Here is a 26330-nt window from a genome sequence, read left to right on the forward strand (position 1 = left end):
TGTACTAATCCGACACAATGCAAGGATGATCATTTGGTAGGGTTCTCAGAATCCTGCCCCACTGATATCAACGAGGCAGGTGACTGTTTGCACTCCTACTGATGGGCTGGGAAATGCAGGAACAGAGACCTGCAAGGAGCTGCAGACATCCATCCCTGCATTCACATTCACAGAATGACATTTGTTTGGATCTAATTGCAGTCCATGTTCTTCAAGAATCAAAAAATAAAATTGACAATTTGCAAAGGGCTTGAAAGGGCGTATCTATTGATGACACTAATTTTAATAATGTAATAAGATGATAAAACACTTACGCAGAATTAGAGCAGCGTTACCCTGAGGAGCACATGAAGTAATATGCCTCTAACAGATCTTAATTGTCAATAAATCAAAAAGCATAATCAAAGAATAAGCCATCTTGAGTCAACAGCAAATATGAAGCCATGTAGGTTTATTAAACAATAAATAATTAAAGAAGGCAAAAATATAGTTAGACGGTCAATAATATTCAGGCATGTAGCATTGCTGCAGCATCAGTAGGCTTAAGCCCTTTCACAGCAAAATTCAAGAATGAAAGGAAAACGCTCAGAGACAGTCAAGGCAAATCCCAGAATCGCAAAGCAAATCTGACTCTCCTCCAAGATGAGCCCTCTTTGAAAGGGAAAATACTCAGTAGAAGTTTGACAGTCACCATAAGGTAAACAAAATGTTACATAGGCTCAGCCAATCATAATACAGAGTAAAACACAATACCAAATATGCTTCCCTAGACATATAATAATTAGTCCCCTTCTGACCTAATATCATCGTATGTGACAGTAGAAGTCTCGAAACACAAAAAATAATGATAGAAAGACTTATGAAAGGAATAGGCCCTCTGAGTCTCAGGCAAGAAGAACTGAAGAAGGCAGTTACATTTGAGAGGACGGCAACCACAACAAATCACTGCAAAGCAGTTCACTCGTGCACATTTTAATGCGTGTGAAGGGAAAAAAATGCAAACACACAGTCACATGTAAACGTATTTATATAGCATGCAAAATCGTCCAGAACCATAAGTAAATATTTATTATTCAGAAATATCTTCCAGAAATCCACTGTTTGATGATGATAACAACACATTTCACCGTATTCTATCTAAACAGTTCATAGCACTGTTTCTCTTGTTTTCAGTCTCTTGTACCTCGAGTCTTCCAGTGTCTTGATATCATCATAGGCACACACTTTAAGGTTCTCCTGCTCGATTTTTTGTCTCTTTCTCGTCTTCGCAAATGTTGCTGACACCATCTTTTCACTTTTATAAGTAAGATCTGTGCAACAAATTACTTTCAGAATTTTCAGCAAAAGAATGTAGCTCATAAGGCATATAAGAATAATAATTAGTGTGATTAGGATTTTTAGGAGGACACTTCCACCTATGTGATCGAACCATTCTGCAACCTTTGCAAAGCCCTTTCTAATGTGACTAAGCCTTGTACCTGCAAACTCCTATAATCAATACTCTTCAATGTCATTTGCCTCACGCAAAATGTGAAGTGATATTACTAATATGTTACTGATACTGTTGTCTGGAATGTAAGTACAGCACTGCTGAATATTCAACATACAACAGACTCCGCCCTCCTTTGCAAAGATATCTAATGCAAGGCGCTTTTGCATTTTCATCGCACACATAGCCAGTAATTCGTTGTCAATGTGAGTGAATGCTCCTGCATTGTTAGTAGCTTTCCTGTCTATAAAGGTAGACAGCTTTTCTAATTTTCACATTATTCAATGCAACACCAATAGGCACCAAATATATCTATCAAGACTTGTCCAGAACCACGTTTGGTTCTTCTAAGACCAGTGTCCTCCTTTTCACTCAATTCATACACATGATATACATGGGGAAAGACTGACACAAGATCAGCAGTATATTTCCTAATAAATTCACACTCCATTTCATTCCATTTACACACAAGCTTATTATTAGTCAGCTTATATTTTAAATTAGGCTGCATTGTAAATGTTAAATGATTAAAAAAAAGGGTACAGGTCTTAAACTTAAAAGAAGTTCTGACAAGGAAACGTTGAAGTACATGAAATAAGATGCTAGAAGGTCTCCATCACGGAAAACATTATATGATATTGTATAAGTCAAAGAAAGCTGAAGATTTGTCACCCCCTCTATAACAGAAGCAGGAAGTAATGCACACAAATAGCAATCTTACATCTTCATAATGCTTGCATACTTCAACTGCAAATTATAGTATATTCTCTTTAAAATTACCTAAAAACCTGTCCTTGTGTACGAGTTTTGTCGACTATGCTATTATATGCAGTGGTTAATTCTACACTTTTATTTTTAGGCAGTGATTCGTACCCAACCAGCGACATTATCAGCAAGACAACTAAAATGAATACGATCATTACTAAAATAATTATTCATAAAATTGAGCAGCAAATTTGCTTGGTAATTGCCTTACTTCTTTTATAAAAGTTCTATCATGAAATAAAAAATCTAAATACTAATATTTTGGTACAAAAATCCAAATCAAGCTGTGATGATTTAAAAAAAATTCAAATAACTTAGTCCAATAATAAGAGTCCAAGAAAGCCCTATTATTTTTGACTGGAGGCCTAGGTATAGAACACAGACCCAAACTTTGAATAACTGTGCATATTTCAAGAAATGTTTTCAAAAATCACTTATATAGCCCATCAAGATTCTTTCCACTTTCATTCACAGCAATGTTCCTGGAGGCTCCTCAAGGAAAATGTAGCAATTGTCAATTTAATGACATCCATATTCGATTCAACACCGGTTTCAGCTAAATGTGACCATTCAGGAGCTGCATACTTTCTGTTTGGCGCTCATACTCTTGTTGGTCTTTTCGCACTGGTGATCCGCTCTCACTGTCATGGAGTCTTGCTCTGCTGGCTCTGTCTCCTCTACAATGGCCTCTGGACTGTGAATTCTTTTCAACACTCTTTTTCCAACTCCAACAATCCCAGACCACATGTCTCCTTTTTTAATTAATTAATTATGTGCTTATATAGCGCTGGAATCACTCCCAAAGGGGTACCTCTGCGCTTCGACTGCTGCGAAACCCTTCCTGGCTTCCCTGAGAGATGGTCCCTTAATGGGTATCTCCAGGGTGAGACCAGGCATCCCCGGCGGTCTGGTGGGGCCGTTAGTGAAGATGAGGCAAGCTAGTGCCCAGAGTTGCCGAGTGTGATCGCTGATCAGAGTGGGCACCGAGGCGAGAGAATTATCAAGTCCGCTGACCCTGGTCCAGAAACCTGCCGCGTCGGGAATCGAACCCTGGTCCCGGGCCGTCCTCTGCTCTCGGGTCTGCCGCCTCTAACCAGTGAGCCACACTACTCCACTCCTTGTGTTCTGTCTACAGATCCCCTTATGATTACTACTGTATTTTTATCTTCATTTGCCACTTGGTTCGCGGTTTCATCTTTATCCTCTTGATTCACTGTGAACTGGATATCTTAGGGGTTCCTGATAGTCAAATGTTACTTCACTCCTTCATTGCAAGCTTGAGTTGTTTGCTCCTGTGCTTGTTGCTTTTCTTTTAGAACACCCCCATCTAGATTTATGCAGCGAACTTGACTTTGACAGTGTGAGTCAATAGTTGTTGTCATTATGTCTTCATTTGCAATTTTCACTGTCTATATGTGAGATGTGTGAATCCATTGTGGCAAATCTGCACATTTCACAGCTGTGTTTGTCACAAGGATCACCTGGTGTCGACCTTTCCATCTTGGCTCAAGAAAAGATTTGTGAACATGCTTTTTCCCCAACACCAAACCACCAGGCTGGAGAGTGTGGCACAGTCCTTCTTTCGATGATGAAGTTGCCAAATTCACCTGATGAGAAATAGAGCATAACGCATCAGCCAGACCTTCGGAGTAATGTCATAACTTATTGACACATTTCAAAGCTGATGGCATATAGGGGATTCTCATTGCTCTTCCCATCAAGACCTCATAAGGAGACAGTCATTTCTTGTTATTTGGAGTGTTTCAGAGGCTTATAATTACAATTGGGGTTGAGTCTGGCCATTTCAGTGATGTTGTGGGACATACTTTAGTCAGGTTTGATTTCACTGTGCAATTTATTCACTCCACTACTCCTGACGATTCTGTGCTGTAACTGCAATGGAACTTCTGTTCAATCTTCAAGGCTGTGCACAGTAGCTTACTTATCTCACTCTTAAAATGAGTACCTTTAGTTGATTCAAAAGCAGGTTCTATGCTGAATCTAAGGACCAACTCCCTCAATAATAGTCTGGTCAATGGCTTACTGTTCCATCACTTTGTTGGGTAGGCCTCAGCACACTTAGGGCCTCATTTATGAAAAGTGACGCATTGCTGCGTGAAAACAGTTATGCGTCACTTTTCATTGCGCCCTCCTTGCGACACTAATGATGCATCATATTTACAGTATGACTCATCATGTCGCAAGGAGTTACAGATACGTCAGTATTTCTGATGCATCTGTAGGCGCAAAAATGACGCATTGCTGGAGTGTGTCACAAAAGTGACGCAACTCCAGCAATGTGTCCTTTCACATGGGGCAAGCCCCATGTGAAAGGGCCTGCGTCAGTCTTACGCCTGCTGTGAGGCAGGCGTAAGATAGAAGTGATATCTCATAGATTTCACTGCGTCACTTCTATGAGGCTTACTTGCGTCAGAACACCCAGCCTGCACACATTATACCTGGTACAGGTATAATGTGGCGCAGGGGTTTACAAAGTGACACATCTACCTAGATGGGTCACTTTGTATACCGGCTGGTTTTCCTATTATGATACTGTGCTAGGTCCAAGATGGCGGGGGAGCTAGGTCCAAGATGGCGGAGTGAGGGTCTGCTGTAGCGGCTCGTCCGAGAGGCTCCGAGTTTCTCCTTTCCTTCCCTTTCTCTGCACGGGTGGAAGCCTGCATGAGGCCGTAATCTACAAACCGAGGAACGGCGAACGGCAAAATGAAAGTAGATACAATGCGGACACAATGAGGATACAATGAAGCACTGCTGAGAGCGAACGGGGGAAACCGCTACTTTTGGTTTACCAGCAGCAGCAACTGCGGACTGTTTTCAAGACAGAGGAAAATAAATTGGGAAACATTGTCTCGCTAACCCAGATATCTATTTACCTTGAATCGCTTTTATCACAGGACAGACGTGGTTTCTGTATTTGGATTTGGGGAGCACTCCAGCACATCCGGATACTGATGGTCGGCCTCTCTGGCCCGACTGGATTTTTTCGGCGGGCGTTCCGAGTCTGGATCGGCGGCTCGGGGCTCGACTGGACTGGCCTGAGGCTCAGAGTTGCTGCAACCGGTGGTTGGCTGTGGCGGCGCAGGATGGCTCCCAAGGGTCCAAACCTTCCACGAGCTACCAGGAGTAGCAAACAAGCCACCTCACTGACTCCGGCAATAGCCCCCGTGGCCGTGCCCGTCGCAAGCATGCTAAACATACCGGCACAGATTAGTGAGGTTTCAGCAGTAATAAATCAGAATGCGGAGGAGACGGAGGAGACGGAGGTTGCCTGCGACGGTGACGGTGACGGCAACAGCAGCGGTAACGGGGGAGAGAAGGAAGGGACAAGAATTCTGGCAAGAGATAAGGTGACATTACCAGCACAATCAACATCTACAGCTGCTGGGAAACAAAACCGGATTGGAGACCAAGCATTAATTAAAGGCAAACAGGTACAAAAACCACCTATAGTGGGCAAAGACAGTAAAAACTCACAGATTAAAGCTGTTAAAGGTGGAGATAAATTAACTGTTAAAACGGGCCCCTTAGCTGAAGGGAATGGAGAGGGTCCGGGTTTAAATATCGCTAATCTGGGGAAAGAATGCACTCCATCTCCTTTGCCTTCAAATCTTGCTCAAGAGGGGCTCCCCCTTATGTCTAAAGTTCTCGATATCCCAACATTACGGGGGGGAGCGCTGCAAGTGGTGATGACTTTAGACAAGGGGAATGAATTAGACATTAATTTGCCGTCAATATCAGCTGAAGACAGCAGCACTGCTCCTTTATCCTTGAAAGAATCAGAAAGATGCATATCATCCAGAACCAAGGAGAATTCTCACCTAGTAAAACAAACAACGTCCTCCACGCATTTGGAGGAAATAGATGGAACAGGCGATATGCACATCGACATGGATATCGACTTGGACTCTTACGAGGACTATGAGGCAGAATCCGATGGAGCCAGAGACCCCAAAGCCAACTGCTCTACCCTTCGGGAGGGGGGGGCCATTTGTAAAGCCAAAAATAAGCAGAAAGCTCAAAAGAAAAAGGGCAAGGCTTGTAAAATTCTAACAGGACCCAAAAACAGCAACAAACTAGCACAAACGCAAACGCAAAAAAAACTATTACAAGCCAAGAGCCCGTTAAGAAAATGGATTGAGGAGAAGGGGATAGTTAAAACCCTTACACTAAGACTTTCAGGGGGGAGCCCCTCGGACCCCTTGGACCCTATGGTTTTAGAACCCTCCTCTACGGAAACAACTCCCATAAGTATTTTGCCTAACAATAGTAGATCACAGTCAGTGGAGCAGATTTTGGAACTGGCTCCAAGGGGAAATGGGGGCCCTACTACTTCTAACACACTGGTGATGACACCCACAGCAGGAGGAGGCACGGCTAATAATGATACTAATAATGATACTGTCAATGAGCATCAGATACCAGCCACCGAGCCGAGAAATGTATCATCGACTAAAACGATTTTTGAAGGTACAGAATTTGAAGTATCACCCAGCTCAACCTCGGGAACTACAATGATTAACCAATCACCTTTAGATGAAATTGTACAAATACTAAGTAACCAACGAGCGGAAGCACAAGAATATTACCTTCAACTGAGGGAAGACAATAACAAGATGCAATCCTCTCTCTCTGAGCTTACAGCTAAAATTAGTGTAATATCACAAGAAACAACAGAGCTCCAACAGCGGGTCGCTGAGGTGGAAGAGACCACTACTAAAATGGCTGCGTCATCTGAGAAACATGAAGATCAGATTTCTGGGCTCCTTAAGAAAGTCGAGGATTTGGAAAATAGACAAAGACGTTCTAACCTGAGACTTTTTGGGATACCAGAAAAATCAGAGGGGCCAGACTCAAGAGCTTATATTGTTGGTATATTCCAAAAGGCCCTACCTGACCTGGCCGATTGGGACTGGGACTCACAGATTCAACGAGCCCATCGTCTGCCACTATTTCAGAAAAACAAAAACTCACAGTTTCCTCGTCCATTTATAATTTATTTTGGGAATTTTCTTTTACGCCAGGCTGTTTGGCAGAGAGCACGTCCTAATTCACCGATCTTGGTTGGGGGGATGTCACTTTTCACTCGCTCAGACTTAAGTAAGGAAACAATGGATAGGCGGTGGCATCTCCGAAAATTGATTGATCCCATTAAAGCTTGTGGCGCCCAGATATTTCTACAAGAACCAGCACGTCTTAAAGTTATTAAGAATGGGCACACATACTATCTTAATGATCTTAAGGAGGCCGAAGCTTTTCTGGCCAGTATAAATTCTGACAAAAGCTAAACTAAATTTATAGAAGAGCTATGTAGGGAATTTCTCCAGTTTTTTCTAGCGCGGTTTTTTGAAGAAGTAATTAGATTATGTGTAGGTCTGCAACGGTTTACTATTGGGAAGGGGGGGGTAGGGAGCCCGTAGTGACGACCCTCTACACAAGCTGCCTCACCAACGGCAGCCGAAGTTGAAGGGCGGTTCCACCCCGGCTGGGGTAGGCACCAGGGGGGGTAAGGGGGGAGGGACCTTCTCCGCAGGTCATGTTGGGTGGGGGGGGGTTGAGGGGAGAATAGTAAAAATCAGTTTACAGGCTGACAAAGATCTATCTGGAGATGGATTAGACTTGGACGTCACGATATTGAACGGGAATTGTATTAGACGATGTATCATTTGGTTGAGGAATCACGAATTTACAAAGCTTTTGTTATCTTTTTTGCTTTTTTATATATACAATTACAAACGACTAATTGACTTTTGGGAATGGAGATCGATGGATTTGTTACATTTTTCTAATGCATGAATTAAAATGCCTCGCCTGGAATATAGCAGGTTTGAATAGCAAAGGCAAAAGATCTCTGGTTTCTGAAGAGCTGAAATTATATAAACCACATTTTTGTTTATTATCAGAAACACATCTTATTTGGAAAGACAGGAAATTACTTAATCAACTAGGATACGAAATTATGGTCTGCTCTTCTGCTGATACATTAATAAGAGGGGTAGCTATACTTAAAGACCGGCGAGTTAGGTTAGAAGTGATGCAGACTGCTCATGATAAAGACGGAAGATGGGCAATAGTTCAGTTTAAATACGAGAATAATACATTTGTACTAGGTGTGGTATATGGATCAAATACAGATGAGCCAAGGGTTTTTGATCAATTGAACATTAAACTGTTGGATTGGGCTGGAGAACTTATAATTATGGGCGTCTTTAATTGTATTATGGATTATAAACTGGATACAACTAGACCAAATAGCCATCAACGGATGCATAGGACGAGGACAGCAATATTAGATATCTGCCACTTACATAATATTAAAGATGCTTGGCGGTACCTCTACAATAAACGACCTGGGTATACATACTACTCAGCACCCCATAAATTATGCTCCAGATTGGACATGGCCTTGGTGAGTGATAACATATTAAAAACTTGCTCTATGACCCTTTGCCCTCGTATCTCATCTGACCACAATGCCATAATCATATCATTCTCCACACCACATACTGTAGCCCCCCTCAGAATGTTCTCTTTTCCCAGATACCTTATCTCAGATCAATCTTATATTCTGCAGCTGAAAGCCCATCTTGCTGAATTTATTAACATTAACAAGAACTCGGCCTCATGTCATATAGTATGGGATACCTGCAAAGCTAGTATTAGGGGCTTCACTCAGGCCTATGTGATCAGGCAAAATGCTGAACTTAAACAAAGCCAGGCGCGGGTAACATCGCAAATAATTAACCAGGAAGAGCAATTAGCTCTAGCATTACGACATAATTTCCCTACCTGTATGGATATTAATCTTAAACTTAGTAAATTAAAAAATGATGCAAAGAAAGATCTCTACCGGAAATACACCACTAATATTCATAAATATAAAATAGCCCAATATGAGGGAGGGGACAAAATTGGCCGCATTCTGGCTTACAAAGTGGCGGAAGCTAGAGTAGGCTCTTTAATCTCTAACATTCGGGGGTCAGATAACAACATTTATAATAAACCACATGAAGTGTTGGAGCAATTTGCTAGCTTTTATAAAACTCTATACACCCCAGAAAATCAACCGGATTTAGATCTTATAAGGGACTATATAGATAAAAATACATCGAGATATGATGACAGGCCAGATCTAAGTTCTTTGTCGGACGACTTAACAATGACAGAGCTACACCAGGCTATCAACTCTTTGCCCGGGGGTAAAGCAGCTGGGGAAGACACCATCCCGCTAGAGCTATACAAGGCTTGTCTGCCTGAATTAGATCTACTATTATTAGAAGTTATGCAGTCAGTAGGAACGACCGGAAATGTACCTAAATCATGGAATAAGGCGAAAATAATATTTAAAAAAAAAAAAGACAAACCGAAAGAAGAGATGGGGTCATACCGACCAATCTCATTGATTAACACCGATGCTAAGCTTTTCGCTAAAATTCTTGCACACAGACTGGCAATTGCTATGCCCCAATTAGTCAACACACAACAGCATGGATTTATTTTTGGGAGAGATACCACTTCACATATAAACATGGCTATCACGGCATTCGACGTTGCGGAGATAGAGTCCACCCCACTAGGTATGATCTTATTAGATGCAGAAAAAGCATTTGATCGAGTGGGGTGGAACTATCTCTGGTGTTCGCTGTCAAAAATAGGGCTAAGGGGAAGGTTTCTGAGGGGGATACAGGCCCTATATAATAACCCCATGGCCTGTACAAGCTATAATGGTTTAACTTCTTTAGATTTTCCAATTCTGCGTGGCACACGCCAAGGCTGCCCTCTCTCACCTCTTTTATTTGCTCTTTCTTTAGAACCTTTTTTAACGGCCCTCAATTCGCAAAACCTGATTGCTCCGTTTAGCTCTGGCCCAAAGGAGCTTAAATTGACGGCCTATGCTGACGATATTTCTGTTTATACACAGGAAATAATTCAGGCTTTAAGAGGAATAAAAATAGAAGCAACTAAATTTGGGGAAGTGTCTGGTTACAGGCTTAATATACAAAAGACTCAAGTAATTGCCAATTACTCACCACCTACGGCTATCCAAGGGATTTGCAAGGTAGTTACCTATCTTGGCGTTAAGATTACGGCCAAAATACAAGAAATACCTCACATTAACTACAATGAATTAACCAAATCTACGGCTTTAATTTTAAAGAAATGGCATAGGCTACCTCTGAATATTATAGGTAGAATTAATCTTATTAAGATGAAGGTATTACCTAAATTCTTATATTTATTTAGATCGATCCCGATAGCATTGAATAATCGCTTCTTTCAACAACTAGACGGCATTTTTAATAGCTTTATTTGGGGCTATAAAAAAGCAAGAAGATCACTGAAACACTTGAAAAACACCACGAATGAGGGAGGGCTTAATTTTCCTGATTTTAAGTTGTACTTCTGGTCTTCATTTGTCTTACGATTACGTTCTTTACTTCTTAAAGGGGAAAGTAATTTTTTTCATCAATTTATGTTGAAACAAGAGTCAAACTTGTTTTTGTTTAGAATAAATGACCCAAACTATTTCAAGAGGGTTAGGTTCAAGACAGCCAGGGATATAGTCAAGATATGGAAAAATATATTGACTTATAGCAGGACTTCATTTTTTCATCCAAAGCTACCGCTTTGGGGCAACCCAGGTCTCCCAAGTTTATTTTCCGATATTACTAATAATATCTGGGCCGAGAAGGGAATTAACACTCTGTCTGATTTATATGGCCCACAGGGGCTTGTTGACTTCAGCATGCTTAAAATAATATATGATCTACCAGAATATTGCAGATATAAGTATTTACAGATTCATGATTTTTTAATTAATAAAAATAAGATTCGAAATATTACAGAATGTGACATATGGACTAGTTTATACTCTAAAAAAACCAAATCAGTTATTAGTGGGGCATATAAGCTACTTGTTAAATATAAAACAAACGATCTGTCTAAAATAATGGAAAAATGGGGGGCTCAACTTGGCTTAAATGTCACCATGAAGCAAATAGAGAACTCGCTGTCTAACATTAATAAGTTAGTCAGATCTTCTAGCCTTAGGCTACAGCAATTTAGAACAACTTGTATGCTATATTATACTCCGGCAAGAATTTCCAGGTGGTCCTTTATCCCTGACTTTACAGACCGCACAAAATGCCCTAAATGTTCTGAAGTAGCGGCCAATCTAGTACATATGCTATTCTCCTGCCCCAAGCTGAAGTCTTTTTGGGATAAGGTCCAAGATACATGCAGATTCAAGAAGTTTGGGCTGCCCACACTCTCTGCCCCTTTAATCCTGTTAGATTGTAATACTTCCTTAATCCCTCAATCTCCCTTGGCAACTATATTAATTTCTTGTGCTAAACTAACTATTGCAAGAGCTTGGATTGCCACGGACCCACCCACTGTCTGGGAATGGTGGGCATTAGTTACGGAAATATATTCTATGGAACTTGCTTTAGCAAATACAAGGGGAGGACGCTCTCTGGCTAAATTTGAAAGAAAATGGGAATCTTTTTGCTTGACTTGATATGACTTTTTCTAGCTTTATTATTATCTGATTCATTACGAATTATACTAGCTACCTTCCTCCTGGTGTTTTATGAATTTGTGTGTAAATGTGGTGCTTTATCAATGTTAATCCTTGCATTTTTCTCCTATATATTCGATATGTATATCGTGACAATTCCTTTTTTTTTTTGTTTTTTTTTTCCCGGATATTTATATGTATTGGAATTTTTTTTGTCAGCCTGTTTACATTAAAAAAAGTTTAAAAAAAAAAAAAAAAGATACTGTCTGAAGAAATTCATAAATACAATCCCCCCCCCCAAAAAAAAAAAGTATCCACTGGTGTCGACCCTTGCTATCATTTCGCTTGTAAAACGATTTTTGTGGATTGACACTCTTTAACATTCTTTGAACGTGTGCCCAGGACTTGGTTTGGAAAGTAACACAACACTGACAGAGATTTTCTGACACAGATCTGAAGTTTGCTTTAACCCAATATTTGTTAAATAATCGGACCATCAGATCAGGACCTACTTGTTACTTGTGTGGGACCACGTATCAGTCTCGACATTGGTGGCATGAATTGGGCTGATCATATCATATCATACAGCCAGACCTCATTGTTACACAACCTGCTGTATCACACTTTTTTTCTCATCTTCTGGTGTCTCATCCTGGAGTTCCTTAAACACACCCAATGCTTGTACTGGAATCAACAATAAACAATTTACACTGTTATTTCCCTTTTACATTTCTATTTTGAATTGTTACAGATTCAAGAGCACAATACTTTGTGATCTCATCTGCGTATTTATTGCCAGACCTTTGGGAGCCTTCCGCTTGACCACTGAAATGTTTTTGGGTAGCTGCAATGCTTCCATCAGATTTAAAATGTATATGCCTTTTCTTACCCGGGACCCTAACAAGTCATGAAATCCTTCTGTGACCACAGCTGTCCAAAATCATGGACCACACCAAAACCATACTAGCTGTTTGTGTATATTGTGACACTCAGTTCATCAGCTAAGGAGCATGCTCTTTGCAAAGCAATTTGTTCTGCTGCTTGTGCTGAAGTTACATCATACAAGTATGATGCTTTCATAATATTCAATATTATGCAAACTGCATATGCTGCTCTCAATGTTCCTTCATGGTCTCTCAGACAAGAACGAAATACATACAGAATTAGACCATCCAGTTCATTTAGTACAACTTGTATGTCTCGTCTTGGTTTGGTGCATAATGTGGTCACATTATTCAGTCATGATCACAATCATCATCATCCTTGTTTGCAATTTGCAAAAGCATTGCGGGATTCAGGGTATTGCATCTTCTGCCTAAAATATTCGTAGCTGCAAGAAGCATCTGCTCATACTTTGTTAGTCAGCTGTTTAAGTGCTGAGTTCCACTTCAAGATAGACAAAAATCTCAACTGAATAAGGGACTAACACAATAAGTGCATAACCAATCACAATCCCTTTGCTCTACTGAATTGCAAGATAACCCACTGCAACCATGTTCATGCAACTTGGAAGTAGTGCAGCTACTGAACCTAATGTGGGAGAAACATAGGCCACAGGCCTTAATATTTCACTTTGTGTGTAAGTCCTGATAATTCACCCCCTTCTCTTTCATAACAGAACAAGTAAAAATCTTGTAAATTTGCATCTCTAGTGCTGGTTGCACTACTTTTCCTCTGACCTCCAGGAGGCACTATGCATTCATCGTCCCAGGCACCGGGTCACTCAAATCACTGTGAGTAAGCCTCAGTAAAGCCTTAGTAAAGGCTTTGTAATCAAGGAAAAGTTTGCAATCCACTGACACAATAGTCAACCATTCCTAGGAACATCCTCCCTTCTCTTTGAGTAATTGTGGCTTAGTTTTCAGAAGTGCAGAAATACATTCTTTAGTGGTTATGGTGTCCCAAATAGATAACTTCTCTCATACAGTACAGCATGTTTGTTGGTGATACTTTATGCCTATTATCTGCAAGATGGTTCATGAGTACAATTGGATCCTTCTTGCAGTCTATGTAATGCACCAGTACTGAGTTACAGGGCAGATTCACATTTTCCGAATCCCTCTTAGAATCTGACGAAAGATGAAGGGGCTCTCTGTTTACCCTTGTGGGCCCCATGCGAGAACATGATTCAAAAACCTGAATTCGTCCAGATTTTGATTATCCTTATGAATGGAATAGAACGCTTGGCACAAGTAATTGACTGTGTACCGTTGTGCATCAGGTGGGTTCTGAAACAAAATCACAGTACGGTTTGGTACCACAGCACAACATGAGACTATGATATTAATTGATTTTTTGCAGGTCTTGGATCACCTTCCATTTTCCACTCAGTTCCATTAGGCTCATAGTTGGTGAATTCACAAGGACTTCCTTAAATGTCCTATGCGATCATCTTTTCAATAAAGGGGTTCATCCTCTCCTCTGCTTCCTGTGTAAGCTTGTACTGAAAAGTTCCAAGGTAAACTGCATTGAGTTTCACTGTAATTCTCAGTGGCCCGTTTAATCAAACCATTGTATTTGCCTGTAAAATCCTATATCTCCACTTTATCTACATGTTTAAATCAGGGGGGAAGTCCTTTTTGTAAATATTGAGAACAAATAAACTCTTGACTCTTCCGATTATTTATTGCAAACATAGGCTTCATCTTGGGTTTTAATTGCAATCCTATCTGGTGTACCATGACTCACACAATTCAGTTTAAAAAGCTGATACCTAACTAGTAGATTAACAGGGCTTGCATCACATAATATAAATTGATGGTCCCTTTCTATGAAACCAATTTTCACTGGAACACTTTCTGAGAATTGAATAGTAATCTGCTTGTTGCTAATACCTACGACTTGGACTTCTTTGCCCTAGAGGAGTAGGTTTGAAAACCTCCATGAGTCAAACTGTGTAGCCAGAAGCACCTGCATCAATTACAAATGATACTGGGTATCCAGCCACCTCACCTTTTGCATACAAACCACTCTGCTCTACCTCTAGGACTGCACCAAACATGCAATTTTCTCTCTTCAGACACCATTATTCTTATTGACTAGATCCAGTAGGAATTCCAAAGGTCATTGTAACCTGAGGGAAATCATTGTTAGTTATCATATGACTTTGCTGAAAACTGAAATTCTGTTGAATATTGGGAATTTTATTTTGCATGCTTTGCTGGATCAATGGAGCTACAGACATATTTGCATTGAATTTCGCTTGATTCTGCATATTTTGTACTGCAGCTAGTTGGGTTGGGACCTTTGACTGGGACTGTTGCAGTCTATTTGTGCCATTTGATTTGTATTTTGCTGAATTTGGGTAACAAAATCATTTTGAACTAACTCAATCTGGATTTTGTCTACATTCCTGTTTCCAATGTCCAGTGTGCCCACAACAATGACAAGAAGTATTTTTCTTCAACATGTTTATGTTCACATTAATCCTATTATAATTATTCTCACATCCTCAATATTCCTGACTTGTACATATTATTTCCCTGCACATGAATTACACCTGTTCCTTGTATACCAGAATTAGCACTGGAATTAACACCACCAACAAAAGCAGAATCAAGACCCGAATCTGCTTTTTCCTAGCACTCCTCTGAAAATGCTATGTTTGTGCAATCATCAACTTTTCCTTCCGCTTTCTGTGCTTGCCATCAAAGCAATCACTGTAATACCTGCCATACTTCAGTATCTTATCAATACCTTTAGTCTGTCAACACATCACACTTTGCCAAAGATGAGAAGTAAGCTCTGGATGCAATCCTGGCAAAAAAAGGCTGATAGAAAACCGCTACGGCATTCTTTTGTCAGATCTTTGACTCTGCTAAAGTTTCTATAAGTCTGTACTGGCCTCTCATACTATGCATGTTTGGCTGTTGAATAGCTCTCATAATCTTTGACCAATACACCTCTCTATTTAGGACCTTGTGCACCAAATGTGTTATCACTTCTTTTACCTTTTCCATCACAACAGGAGATGGATTATTTATAAGGAGGTACTCTTTGAGGCTTCTCTGTTGGCCATGTTCTGGTTGCTTTACATTCAGCCCACACATCCTTTGGGACTATAATTCTAAACAACATATTCAACTCCACCCAAAGCACCTTTGAAATTGTCACTAATCTATCCACTTGCAGATACCGCTTACCTGGTTCTTTCCTTATCTTTGGAAAACTTGTTGTAAATATGAGAAGATCAGATCTCTGCCATGGAACATGCATCTATGCCTTTCCATGTACTTATTGCAAAGGAAATGCGTGCCTGTAAAGTCAATAGATCCATTTCATTCACCTACTTGTCACTCAGATCTATTCTTTAATTTTTACGCAAATTTCTCTTTTTGAACAGATCAATGTTACATTCCTCTCCCAACTCCTCAAGCTTTTCATATGCTTCACACACACATTTGGCTGCCTCCTTAGTCAAATACTTCAGTGCATCTTCACTGTATACAGTTAGACATTCAGTACTAATTGTGCACTTCAATGTCTCTCTTTTCAGTTGGAAAATATAAAATTATCTCCGAGCTGGTTCACTCAATCATAGTGTAGTAATAGTAAGAGGTGTGTCAACCTTGGATGCAGTGGTATTGGTAGCAATAATCCTGCTAAGACCATTTGCATTCCCAGATTTAGCTGGAAACTCTACCAGTATATATATACCCCAACTGTTCTACGCTCTCCTGCACCTCGCTCCTGCTATAATAAACCACATATCAGAATTGTGAAAAGAAAGAGTTTGCCCGCACTATAATTCATGACAACACAATAATCCAACTCAGATTGTAAGTACCTCAAGGCACAAGGTGAAAGTCTCTACTTACCCTGCCTTGCGCTACTCCAGATTTACCAAGCTCGCAGGGCCACACAATGTGGTCTAGTGTTGCTTTGTAAATCGGACTTAAGTATTGGGTTGCTCTTGTGGCGCAAGGGTAACGCTTTATAATGATACATCTAGTCCCAAGTATTTAGACAGAATCCAAGGGAGGGAAAATGATATCTCCATATCTTATCTATTCTCTTCTGATTTGTTTTGCCTGCATTCACCACCAGAATGGACAATGCTATCTTTGATAATCTGATAAATTAATAGATTAACCACCTTATCCCAAGAGTAGATGAGGTAATGTACCACTAACACTTCATAATTGTTAAGCAATCTAATAACATATTCAAAGAATAAGCCTTCTTGAATCAGCTGCAAATTTGAAGGCCTGCAAGTTTATTAACCAATGAAATCAATACAGAAGGCAAAATACAGTTATTCAGTCAATAATGACCAGGAATGAAGCACGGATGCCGCATGACTAGGATTAAGGACTTTCACAGCAAAATTCAAGAATGAGACGAAACATCTCAGAGACAGGTACGGTAAATCACAGATTCGCAAAGCAAGTCTGACTCTCCTCCAAGATGAGCCTCGTTTATAGGGAAAACAACTGTAAAATCACACTGTCAGCATAAGGTGAGCAGAAATATTACATAGGCTCAGCCAATCGTAATGCAAACTAACAATATTAATCCCCATCCCCTAAATGAATGATAATAATATCCTTGTGCCCTAATGTCATCGGATTGTGACAGCACAAATCTTGTTGAACACAAAACAATGACTGACTTATGAACTGGATAGACCTTCTGAATCTCAGTCAGGAAGAGCGGAAGAACCTTGAACTTGAGAGGGCAGCTGAGTCCCCCAAGAATAACATATCACTGCAAAGCATTTCACTTGTGGACATTTTAATGTGTGAAGGGGGAAAACATGGTCAGCTCTCCCCAGCCCCCTCTCCAAGTTTGCAGACCTGACCGTGCAAACATGCTCGCTGCACTCAGTTACTTGAGACAGGACCCACTAGGTGACTTCTTGGGCCAAGTGGCTTCCAAGCAGTAAGCTACTGTGACTTTTTAATATACACCTAGATGATTGGACCTTAATGGAAACGGAATCACTCCGACACTGGGTTCCTCATTATCAATTTGTGGCTTAATAGTAGCACAGCAAGAAGGTGGCACCTCAGCTATAAGTAGGCCTTTGCTCTGATGATGCCGAATACCAAATCTCAATGGCTAAACTCAACCCTAGAAGTTGGAACTCTGGTTAAAGCTGCTAGTATCATCTCAGAGATTTATATCTGAGGAAATTCCTTAATAGTAATATGGGCACAGCTGAATGCGAGGGTGACTGCCAAGGGTAGTCTTTTTTTTCCATTTATGCTTTATTAGTTTTCGGGTATACAAAACATGTTATAGATGACAATACATGTCATATCAGGCAAGGTTTGAAACAGTACAAGTGATCAGCTGGGTTCACTGTGACCTATATATTTTCTCAGTGAGAGGAAAAATATATTAGGCGTTGCAACTATACTAACAACGTCATTGCTGGTAAAAAGCTAGTAATTGCTTCAAGAAATATAACAAAACGTTTATAACCCTCCTATTCCTCCCTCTCTCCCAGGAGTGTCCTAGATTTAAATACTGCGGTGATTGCTATGTCAGGTGAGCGGGGTAAACACTTGCACATTCGGAAAAGGACCATTTTTGCAAAATAGTGAAAAATGCTGTAGATATGCGGGCTGTCGGGCTAGGGTTAGGGAGAGGCACGACGTCTCACACTCAACTTTGGGAGATGGAGACGCCCCCACTGGGCTGGTTATGAGGGGGTCCAAGAAGACAAAAGTTTAGCTGACTTTGTATTACCAGCAAGAAAGGGGAGCAACGCTCTAGATGTCCCCCTTCTCGGATAGCCCCCTAGGGGTAGGTTAAATCGAGGTGCATGCTCAACGTTCTTCCCCTGCTCTTTGAATCTATGGAGCAGTGTATCCCAACTCTCTGCAATCAGGTGCTGTCGCAATCGCCTTTTCTCTTCACGTCTAGAGATGACCCGCGGCCTCCGGACAGTGTTCAACCTCCTGATACCATGTGGTGATCATGGTGCGCGTTTGAGATTTCCATCTCACGGTGCTGGCCCATTTCATTAGTTTAAGGGTGAGGTCAATACATTTTGTTATAACTTTGAATTTCTTAGGTCTTGGGTAATCACCTAAGAGGCAGGCCGCCATCTGTTCTAATTTTAGTTTAACCATCACAGCTAAAAGGACTGTCTGCATTGCCTGCCAGAAGGTGTGAATATATGTGCAGTGTGAGAGCATATACCAAACATCGGCCAGCAAATGCTGGCATCGGGGACAGTTGGGTGTAGTGTCGGCAAACATCTGACAGTGTTTGTAGGGGTGGAGGTAGGTTTTATGTCGAATGTTAAATAGAGAAAATGTGAATAGTGTATTACGGGATACTTTCTATGGGTAATCGAAAGCCTTCTGCCACTTGTTATATGAATGCTCTGCGCTGAGTCTCCAGTTGTTCTCTTAGTAGAAGGGACCCCTCAGAGTGCTTAAGTATTGTCTTATAAAACCACGGAATCATGCATTGCCCGTGCCTATCGTATACAGCATTTGTATGACGGTGTGCATAACAAGCTCTGAGTAGGGCATGTATGATTCTTTTGTATAATAAAAATTGTCTATTCTGCCAACCACAGATGGCGATTAAGGTTGGGAAGTCTTGGAGGGTACCCTCTTTGTAGAGGTCTACTATCGTGTGGATATCAGCTTCCCCCGTAGTAGTAGCTCACTGGGTCGAAGTGTCCCTCTCCTTGAAATGGTATGGCTGGTCCATATGGTAAGGTAAGACATGTTTACCCAATACAGTATCATTGGGTGACCACTGCTGTGCAGACCAGGAGTGGGAGGTCCTTCTTTGGTTTGGTAGCCGGGGCAAGATTGTATTTAGCTCATCCTACTAGAGTCGAGGTGCATGAAGGCCCATCTTCCATAAGTGGTGGCCCGTCAATGAGTAAGTCGCCCACTGGCGCTGTACTGCAAAGTAATACCCATGAAAGTTCGGGACACCCATTCCACCCCTAAAGGTCGCCAATTGCAACTTAGGCTTTATTTACATTTTGGCAGACGGAGTAATGTCCGTTGACCTGGTTGAGGACTTAATGTCTGTTAGGCCGAGACTACTCCACCCACCAAATTTAGAAATGACTGCCAAGCTGGCTATCATTTCTAAAGCCTTGGCTACATACACTTATAACATAAAATCTAATATAAATTAAAACATTACAACATTTAATAGTCTTTAAAACTACATTTTGCGCTCCATTGAGTGCAATAGTAGGGTAAGTGTTGGATAGCGGAGGGGTAAAACTTAATATTCCTACTCCAGTAAGCACAATAGTAAAGAAAATGTTGGATAGTGGAGGGGTAACAATTACTATTCTCACTCCAGTGTGTGTAACAGTAGGGAAAGTGTTGTATAGCAGAGAGGTCAAAATTACTATTCCCACTCCAGTGGGTGCAACAGTAGAAAAAATGTTGGATAGCAGAGAGGTAAAAATTACTATTCCCACTCCAGTGGGTGCAACAGTACGGAAAGTGTTGGATAGCGGATGGCTAAAAATTACTATTCCCACTCCAGTAGATGCAACAGTAGGGAAAGTGTTGGATAGCAGAAAGGTAAAAATTACTATTCCCACTCCAGTGAGTGCAACAGTAGGGAAAGTGTTGGATAGCGGAGGAGTAAAAATTACTATTCCCACTCCAGTGGGTGCATCACTAGGGAAAGTGTTGTATAGCGGAGGTGTATAAATTACTATTCCCACTCCAGTGAGTGCAACAGTAGAATAAGTGTTGGAAAGAGGAGAGGTAAAAATTACCATTCCCACTCCAGTGGGTGCAACAGTAGGGAAAGTGTTGGATAGCGGAGGAGTAAAAATTACTATTCGCACTCCAGTGGGTGCATCACTAGGGAAAGTGGTGTTTAGCAGAGGTGTATAATTTACTATTCCCACTCCAGTGAGTGCTACAGTAGGGAAAGTGTTGGATAGCGGAGGGGTACAAATTACTATTTCCACTCCAGTTTGTGCAACAGTAGGGAAAGTGTTGGATTGCGGAAGGGTAAAAATGTATATTTCCACTGGACTCAGTTCAAAATTAAAAACAAACAAATCAACAACACCAACACAAAAGATTTTTAAAAAAAATATATATATATATATAAAAGTTTTAAATATTACAAAAGATAGAAACAGATTAGATTGTTAAAAAGATCTAACAAATACCTAGAAATATTATTTAAAAAATACCAAAATAATTTAAAAACAAAAAACTGTTTTAATAGAATTTGTTTTATAAACAAAAACATTATGGGGTCGATTCCGATTCGGGAAAAACCAATGTGAATAGCCGTACTTAGCGTTTTTCCCATACGAATCGTACCCGTACGTATGACGAAGTACGATTCGTACCAGGAGCTGGACTCCGTATGTATCCTCCTGGGACAAGGGACCGCCCGCCATAAGAGCGGGGGTCCCGTGAGTGGAATTAGGATGCGCCCACCACAGTGGCGGGCGAATCCTGTATCTTTACCATTGCTGAAAGCACCGCCGCCGCAAGGGTAAACATACATGTTGTGCATTCCAAAGCACAACGTGACAGGCACCGCGCGGTGCCTGCCACGTTGTACTTTGGAATGCTGGGGGGTACCATAGGTACCCCCATGTGCACCCCCAACCCCCCAGAGTCCTTGGGGGCCCGCAACGGGCCCCCAAAGCAGACTCCGCATGCCTTTCCGTGGCGGCATTGCCGTAAATGAAAGGCATTGAAAAATGCCCATTGCAATATGGCTGGCGGTGTCTGATAGACACCGCCACCATATAAGCCCTTTTCCGCCCCGGTCGCAAGGCAAATGGGGCGGAAAAGCGGCAGACGGTCTTTCCGTCCGCCGCGGACCCCCCAGCCATGTTAATATGGCGGGGGGTCATTTATGCACGGATGGCGGGCGGATCGCCCCCGCCAGGCCGGCAGTGGCTACTGCCGGCCTGCCGGGGGCGATCCGCCTGCCATCCTAATGGGCCCCTTAGTGTGTGTCGACATTTTAAACTCTATATTCTGTCTGTGCACCCTTACAGATACCTTGGAGTACTATTTTACGATAAGGGCTCCTTCATCCAGCATAGGCTAGACCTGCAGAGGAAAGGTAACAATCTACTCGTCGCAATTCGCACTCGTTTGACAGCCCAAACTACTTGCCAGTGCTAGCTGTAATGGCAGCAAAATTACCACGAGTATCTCCTATGGAAGTGAGGCAGTACGAGGTAGAGACGCAACATTCTTTAAATACAATCTTCACAAAAATATTCAGATCGATCTTCTCTCTCCTGCACAATGCTTCGCCTGCCAGATAAGGCTTGAGTTCAGACTACTAAACTAAACAACTGCAAGGAAATGAGCCTAAATTGAAGTATGGAAAAGAATAAAGTCATTGACTGCGAAGCAACTATGCCAAGCTTTCTAGCAAGAAGTTCAAACAAATACAAATGCGCCTTCCCGCAGAATCTGGACTTGTCGATTGAAGAAATGGCCTTTCAATCACTATGGAAGAGGCCCTTGCCTCCAGAACCATTTTAAAAAGCAATTAATGGAGTGAGGGAATAAATGTCTGTGTTAAAAGACAGAGGCCCTCTCAATCAGATCCCACTTCTGGATGATTTTAAATAAATATAAAATTCTTAAACCCAGCCTATCTAGAGGCCGGGTGGTCCAGGCAGCTAAAAGAGCTCTTTACCAGGCATCGCTTTGGCCTCCTCCCTGGTCTTTCACAAGCTGTGCCTTAACTCCGGAACACTAAAAAAGTTAGTTGAAGACTGTGTAGAACTGGGGGATAACATTATTCACATAACTTGTCATTAGGGGTGGGCAAAGAATTCCGTTCCGCAGCCGAGTTCGAGGAGTTTTTTTCCAGCAGCTTGCCAACGGTAAGTTGATGAGCGCTTGTGCGCAAAAATAACGAGCTAGACCTCTTCTTGGCGAGATTTCTCATTGCGGACGGTCGCTGCAGGTCATAACTGCTCATGTTGAGAAATCTGCCATTTGGGTTGAGGAAGCTGCTGCTCGAGTAGAATGTCAACTCGAGTGGCAGAAAGCAGCAGCGGCCTCTGGCGCGATGCGTAGTGCCATTCGAGCTGATTTTACAGTGCAAGACAACTCTTGGCACTAAAAATGTGAGCAGCACAACTTAACAGACTCAACCGTTGGCGGAACTTTTCGGATGTAGCAGAGTTTTTCTGGCACTGCACTGAATTCCACAGAGTAAAACTCTGCAAACTCCGCCCAGGCTTACTTGTCTTAGCCCAGGTCTGCTGAACCAGAGGAGGGGGCTGCTAAGCGTACTCTTTAACGGATGTATGACGTTACAACGCATACTTTTACTCCGCAGACCATTACAACGCGACTTTTACTCCGCATACCGTTACAACGCATAGCGCCCTGGGGCGCTGGATAGTGGTAAGTATAATTTACTATTCTAACTCCAGTCCCCGTAGACCCTAGGGAAGGTGTTGGATAGTAAATTATACTTATTACCTATCCTAGAGCGCCCCCCAGCGCAATGCGTTGTAATGGTATGCGGAGTAATGGTCGCGTTGTAATGGTAGTGCGGAGTAAAAAATGCGTTGTAACAGGTGTATACCCTCTTTAACCAGCAAGGCATTCGGTCGTGCAGGCAGGCTGTGAACTCATTCCTCACGGCAACGGATATCTCTTTGAACTGTAATTTACTAACTTTTTAAAGCTTGGGCAAAAAAAACAGAAATCTGTGAGATTCTCTCATTGTTAACCTTCTGATATTTTATTGGAATTTTCCTTTTAAATTTGACTTTTAAGTCCGCACCAAACTGTTTTCTTTTTCTTTTGAAAAAGAAGATCCGGAAGCTGAATTTTCTGTTTTAAAAGAAAATGCTTCCCTCGCCATGGAGTCCTCCCCCATAGCAAGGGAAGCTTTTAGCAGTTTTCACGGTCTTTTACCACCAGGGTTTTCCTGGCGGAAAACTAACCTCTAATTCTTTTCATGTAAAATAGATGGGCATAGTTAGAGGTCTGTCTCCGACAGCCTTTGGTCCGCAGGGCCATCAAAGGGGTTTAATCACGATAGTGACAGAGTATTCTCTGCCATGTTTAAACCTAAGATCTGCCTGCTTTTAAATTTGGTGGGCGGACCTCTATCTTGGCGTAATGTATACTCCATACTGCCAAGATATAAATTGGGCCCTAAGTCAGGCTCACTCTAGATGTACAATTTGCTCATATCAATTCCACCAAGAGGGAATCAAGCTGTCAAAAATACGATAGGGGTGTAGATACAGGCAGATTTACAAAATGATATAAAAGGTGGCAACATAATCATTATGGCAATAGCAATACGTTGCAGGATAGCCAGAGTTAAGGCTTCCAAAGCGCTACTTGTGATCACAATGCTCAGATAGTTCAGTCTAGGTTGCCCTTGTCTAGGTAATCTTATATATGGTACCTGTTAATCCCTAAGTATCGAAAGATGTCTGGCGCCCATGGAAGGGATTGGTCCCCTAATAAGATTTGGTGCTGTGGCAGGGTATGTCGAAAGGGATAAATTTATCATAAGTGATCCGCAATCCTGAAACAACATAAAAGTCAGAGAGGAAATAGCATGAAGTCGCGTTGCCGCCATTTGTTACTGGATTGTCGCGAGGTCCAAAATGTAGGAAAGTGGCATTTCTATGAAACAAGGACAGGCAACAGGCAGTGGCTGTACACATCCCGTTACTGGGTGCTTTTCGCTATGGCCGACACCCTTCTTTTGAGATGGAAAGCGCAGGACCGCAGCACGCAGCCTAATGAATCATTTTCCCTACTGCCAGACACATACAGCACTGTCCAATCCCAATCCCAGTCTGCTGTCTGTTGAATTATCTGATGCAACTTCACTCATTGTTAATAGATTTCGCCTGCACAGTGCTTGCACTGTGCTTGAGAAATCTATTGTTTTTGATATAAACTTAAAAGTGACTTACATCCTGCCTCCGCTCTGTCCTTGCTTCTCATTGGTTCCTGTGAGTGCCACTTACCTTTCCTCCATTTCTATTAGCAGTAGCATATTTTCCTGCATTTACCAATGCTTGTTCCTAGTGTGCTACTCTAATCAGTTTCCTGCCACCAAAATACTTTTACAGTTCGCCTTATAAAGTCCACATTTGTAAAGCGCACAATCACCCGTAAGGGTCTCTAGGCGCTGGGGGCCGTCGGGAAGATTAAGCGAGCTATTGCCCAGAGTCACATGGTGCTGGGCTAACCTGCCGCCGGAGCCGGGGATCGAACCGTGGTCCCCAGATTCCAGCGTCAGTCGCCCTGGCCGCGGCGCCACACCTCTCCCTTGGTGGAACTATATTTTCATAAAGTTTTGACTTTTACTATTGCAGCATATTTATATAACAATTTATCACCCAAAGTGATTAAGTGATTTTTATAGTATCACAGGGTGTTGCACGGTGCTGCCGAGACTCGAACCGAGATCCCCCGCTCCCGAGTAAGTAGCTCTTACTGCTGCGCCACATCCTCGCCACTCCCTCATTATCTGTCAGGAAGCTCTTTCCATCTCTCGGACGATGATTGATGAAAACAGCTCTTTATTCATTACATAGGCGAAACCGATGCATAACCAATTCTTCTTTACCATGTCACTACTCAATGTCTTAGGCTAATACCAACTAAACTCCTGAAGATAATCTCGCAGTAGTACGTGATCGAAACCCCGCTGACAGACAATAAGCACCCATTGAAACTACATTACTTGTGCATACGGGACTGTGTTTATACATGGAGATTCAGAAGACTGTTGTTTATACACTTCAATTACAATTACTTGAGCACTGAAAATTTCCTACATCTCACTGATCACTATTACTGTCTTAAGTTTGTTTTAAGACAAACTTAAGATAAAATCCTAACTTCTGTGAATACCAAAAGTAGTAAGTGCATTCTGTGAATGCCAAAAGTAGTAAGTTTAGGATTGAGTCTTAAGTTCATTCTGTGAATCGGGCCCAAAGTTAGGAAAAACTGCAATGAGAATTTGTCCATCAATCAATCAGGATTTATAAAGCACGACTAATCACCCAAAAGGGTATCCAGCTCCCTACTAAACACCACTAAATAGTCTAGCAGTTGTAATAATGTTACATCCTATAGACCCTCTGTCTTGTTTCCACGATTCTAACCATGTATGTATTTCTCACTTCCTGTCTCGCTCAGCCCCTACCGTATTGGTGGACGTGAAGGCGTCTGACCCGGTGATGCAGGAGGAGATCTTTGGCCCCATCCTGCCGATCATGACCATCGAGGGCCCTGATGAAGCCATCGCCTTCATCAACGAGCGCGAGAGACCGCTGACACTCCACGTCTTCTCTCCTGACAGCAAGGTACATTCCAGATGAGGCTAAATGTCTACCAACACGCATAATGTATTTCATGTAGATAGAGAAAAACATGAGCTGATGTGCTTAGGCTCTGGGAGCACATCATATGTACTATACATTAGGAATACCATAAAACTCACCCCTTCCTACACCTCCTTTTTACAACATACCTTTCAATGTCTTGACTTCAAGATGTATGCCTATGTTGTACTCCATTACTGTTCTGCTGTGTTGTATATCTCACCAGTGCAGACTGT

General features: G+C 41.8%; 1 protein-coding gene across 2 annotated transcripts in view; it reads left to right on the plus strand.

Annotated features, from left to right (window-relative positions):
- The window catches only part of LOC144771821 (aldehyde dehydrogenase family 3 member B1-like), a 295143-nt gene that overhangs the window by 230851 nt on the left and 37962 nt on the right, over positions 1-26330 (plus strand). For both annotated transcript variants that reach the window (XM_078656114.1, XM_078656156.1), the window contains one exon: positions 25910-26076. In XM_078656114.1, coding sequence (XP_078512240.1) covers positions 25910-26076 — 167 coding nt within the window. The remainder of the gene's footprint in view (positions 1-25909; positions 26077-26330) is intronic.

Source organism: Lissotriton helveticus, chromosome 1_1 (genome assembly GCF_964261635.1).
Source record: "Lissotriton helveticus chromosome 1_1, aLisHel1.1, whole genome shotgun sequence".
In the NCBI taxonomy this organism is placed as follows: Eukaryota; Metazoa; Chordata; class Amphibia; order Caudata; family Salamandridae; genus Lissotriton; species Lissotriton helveticus.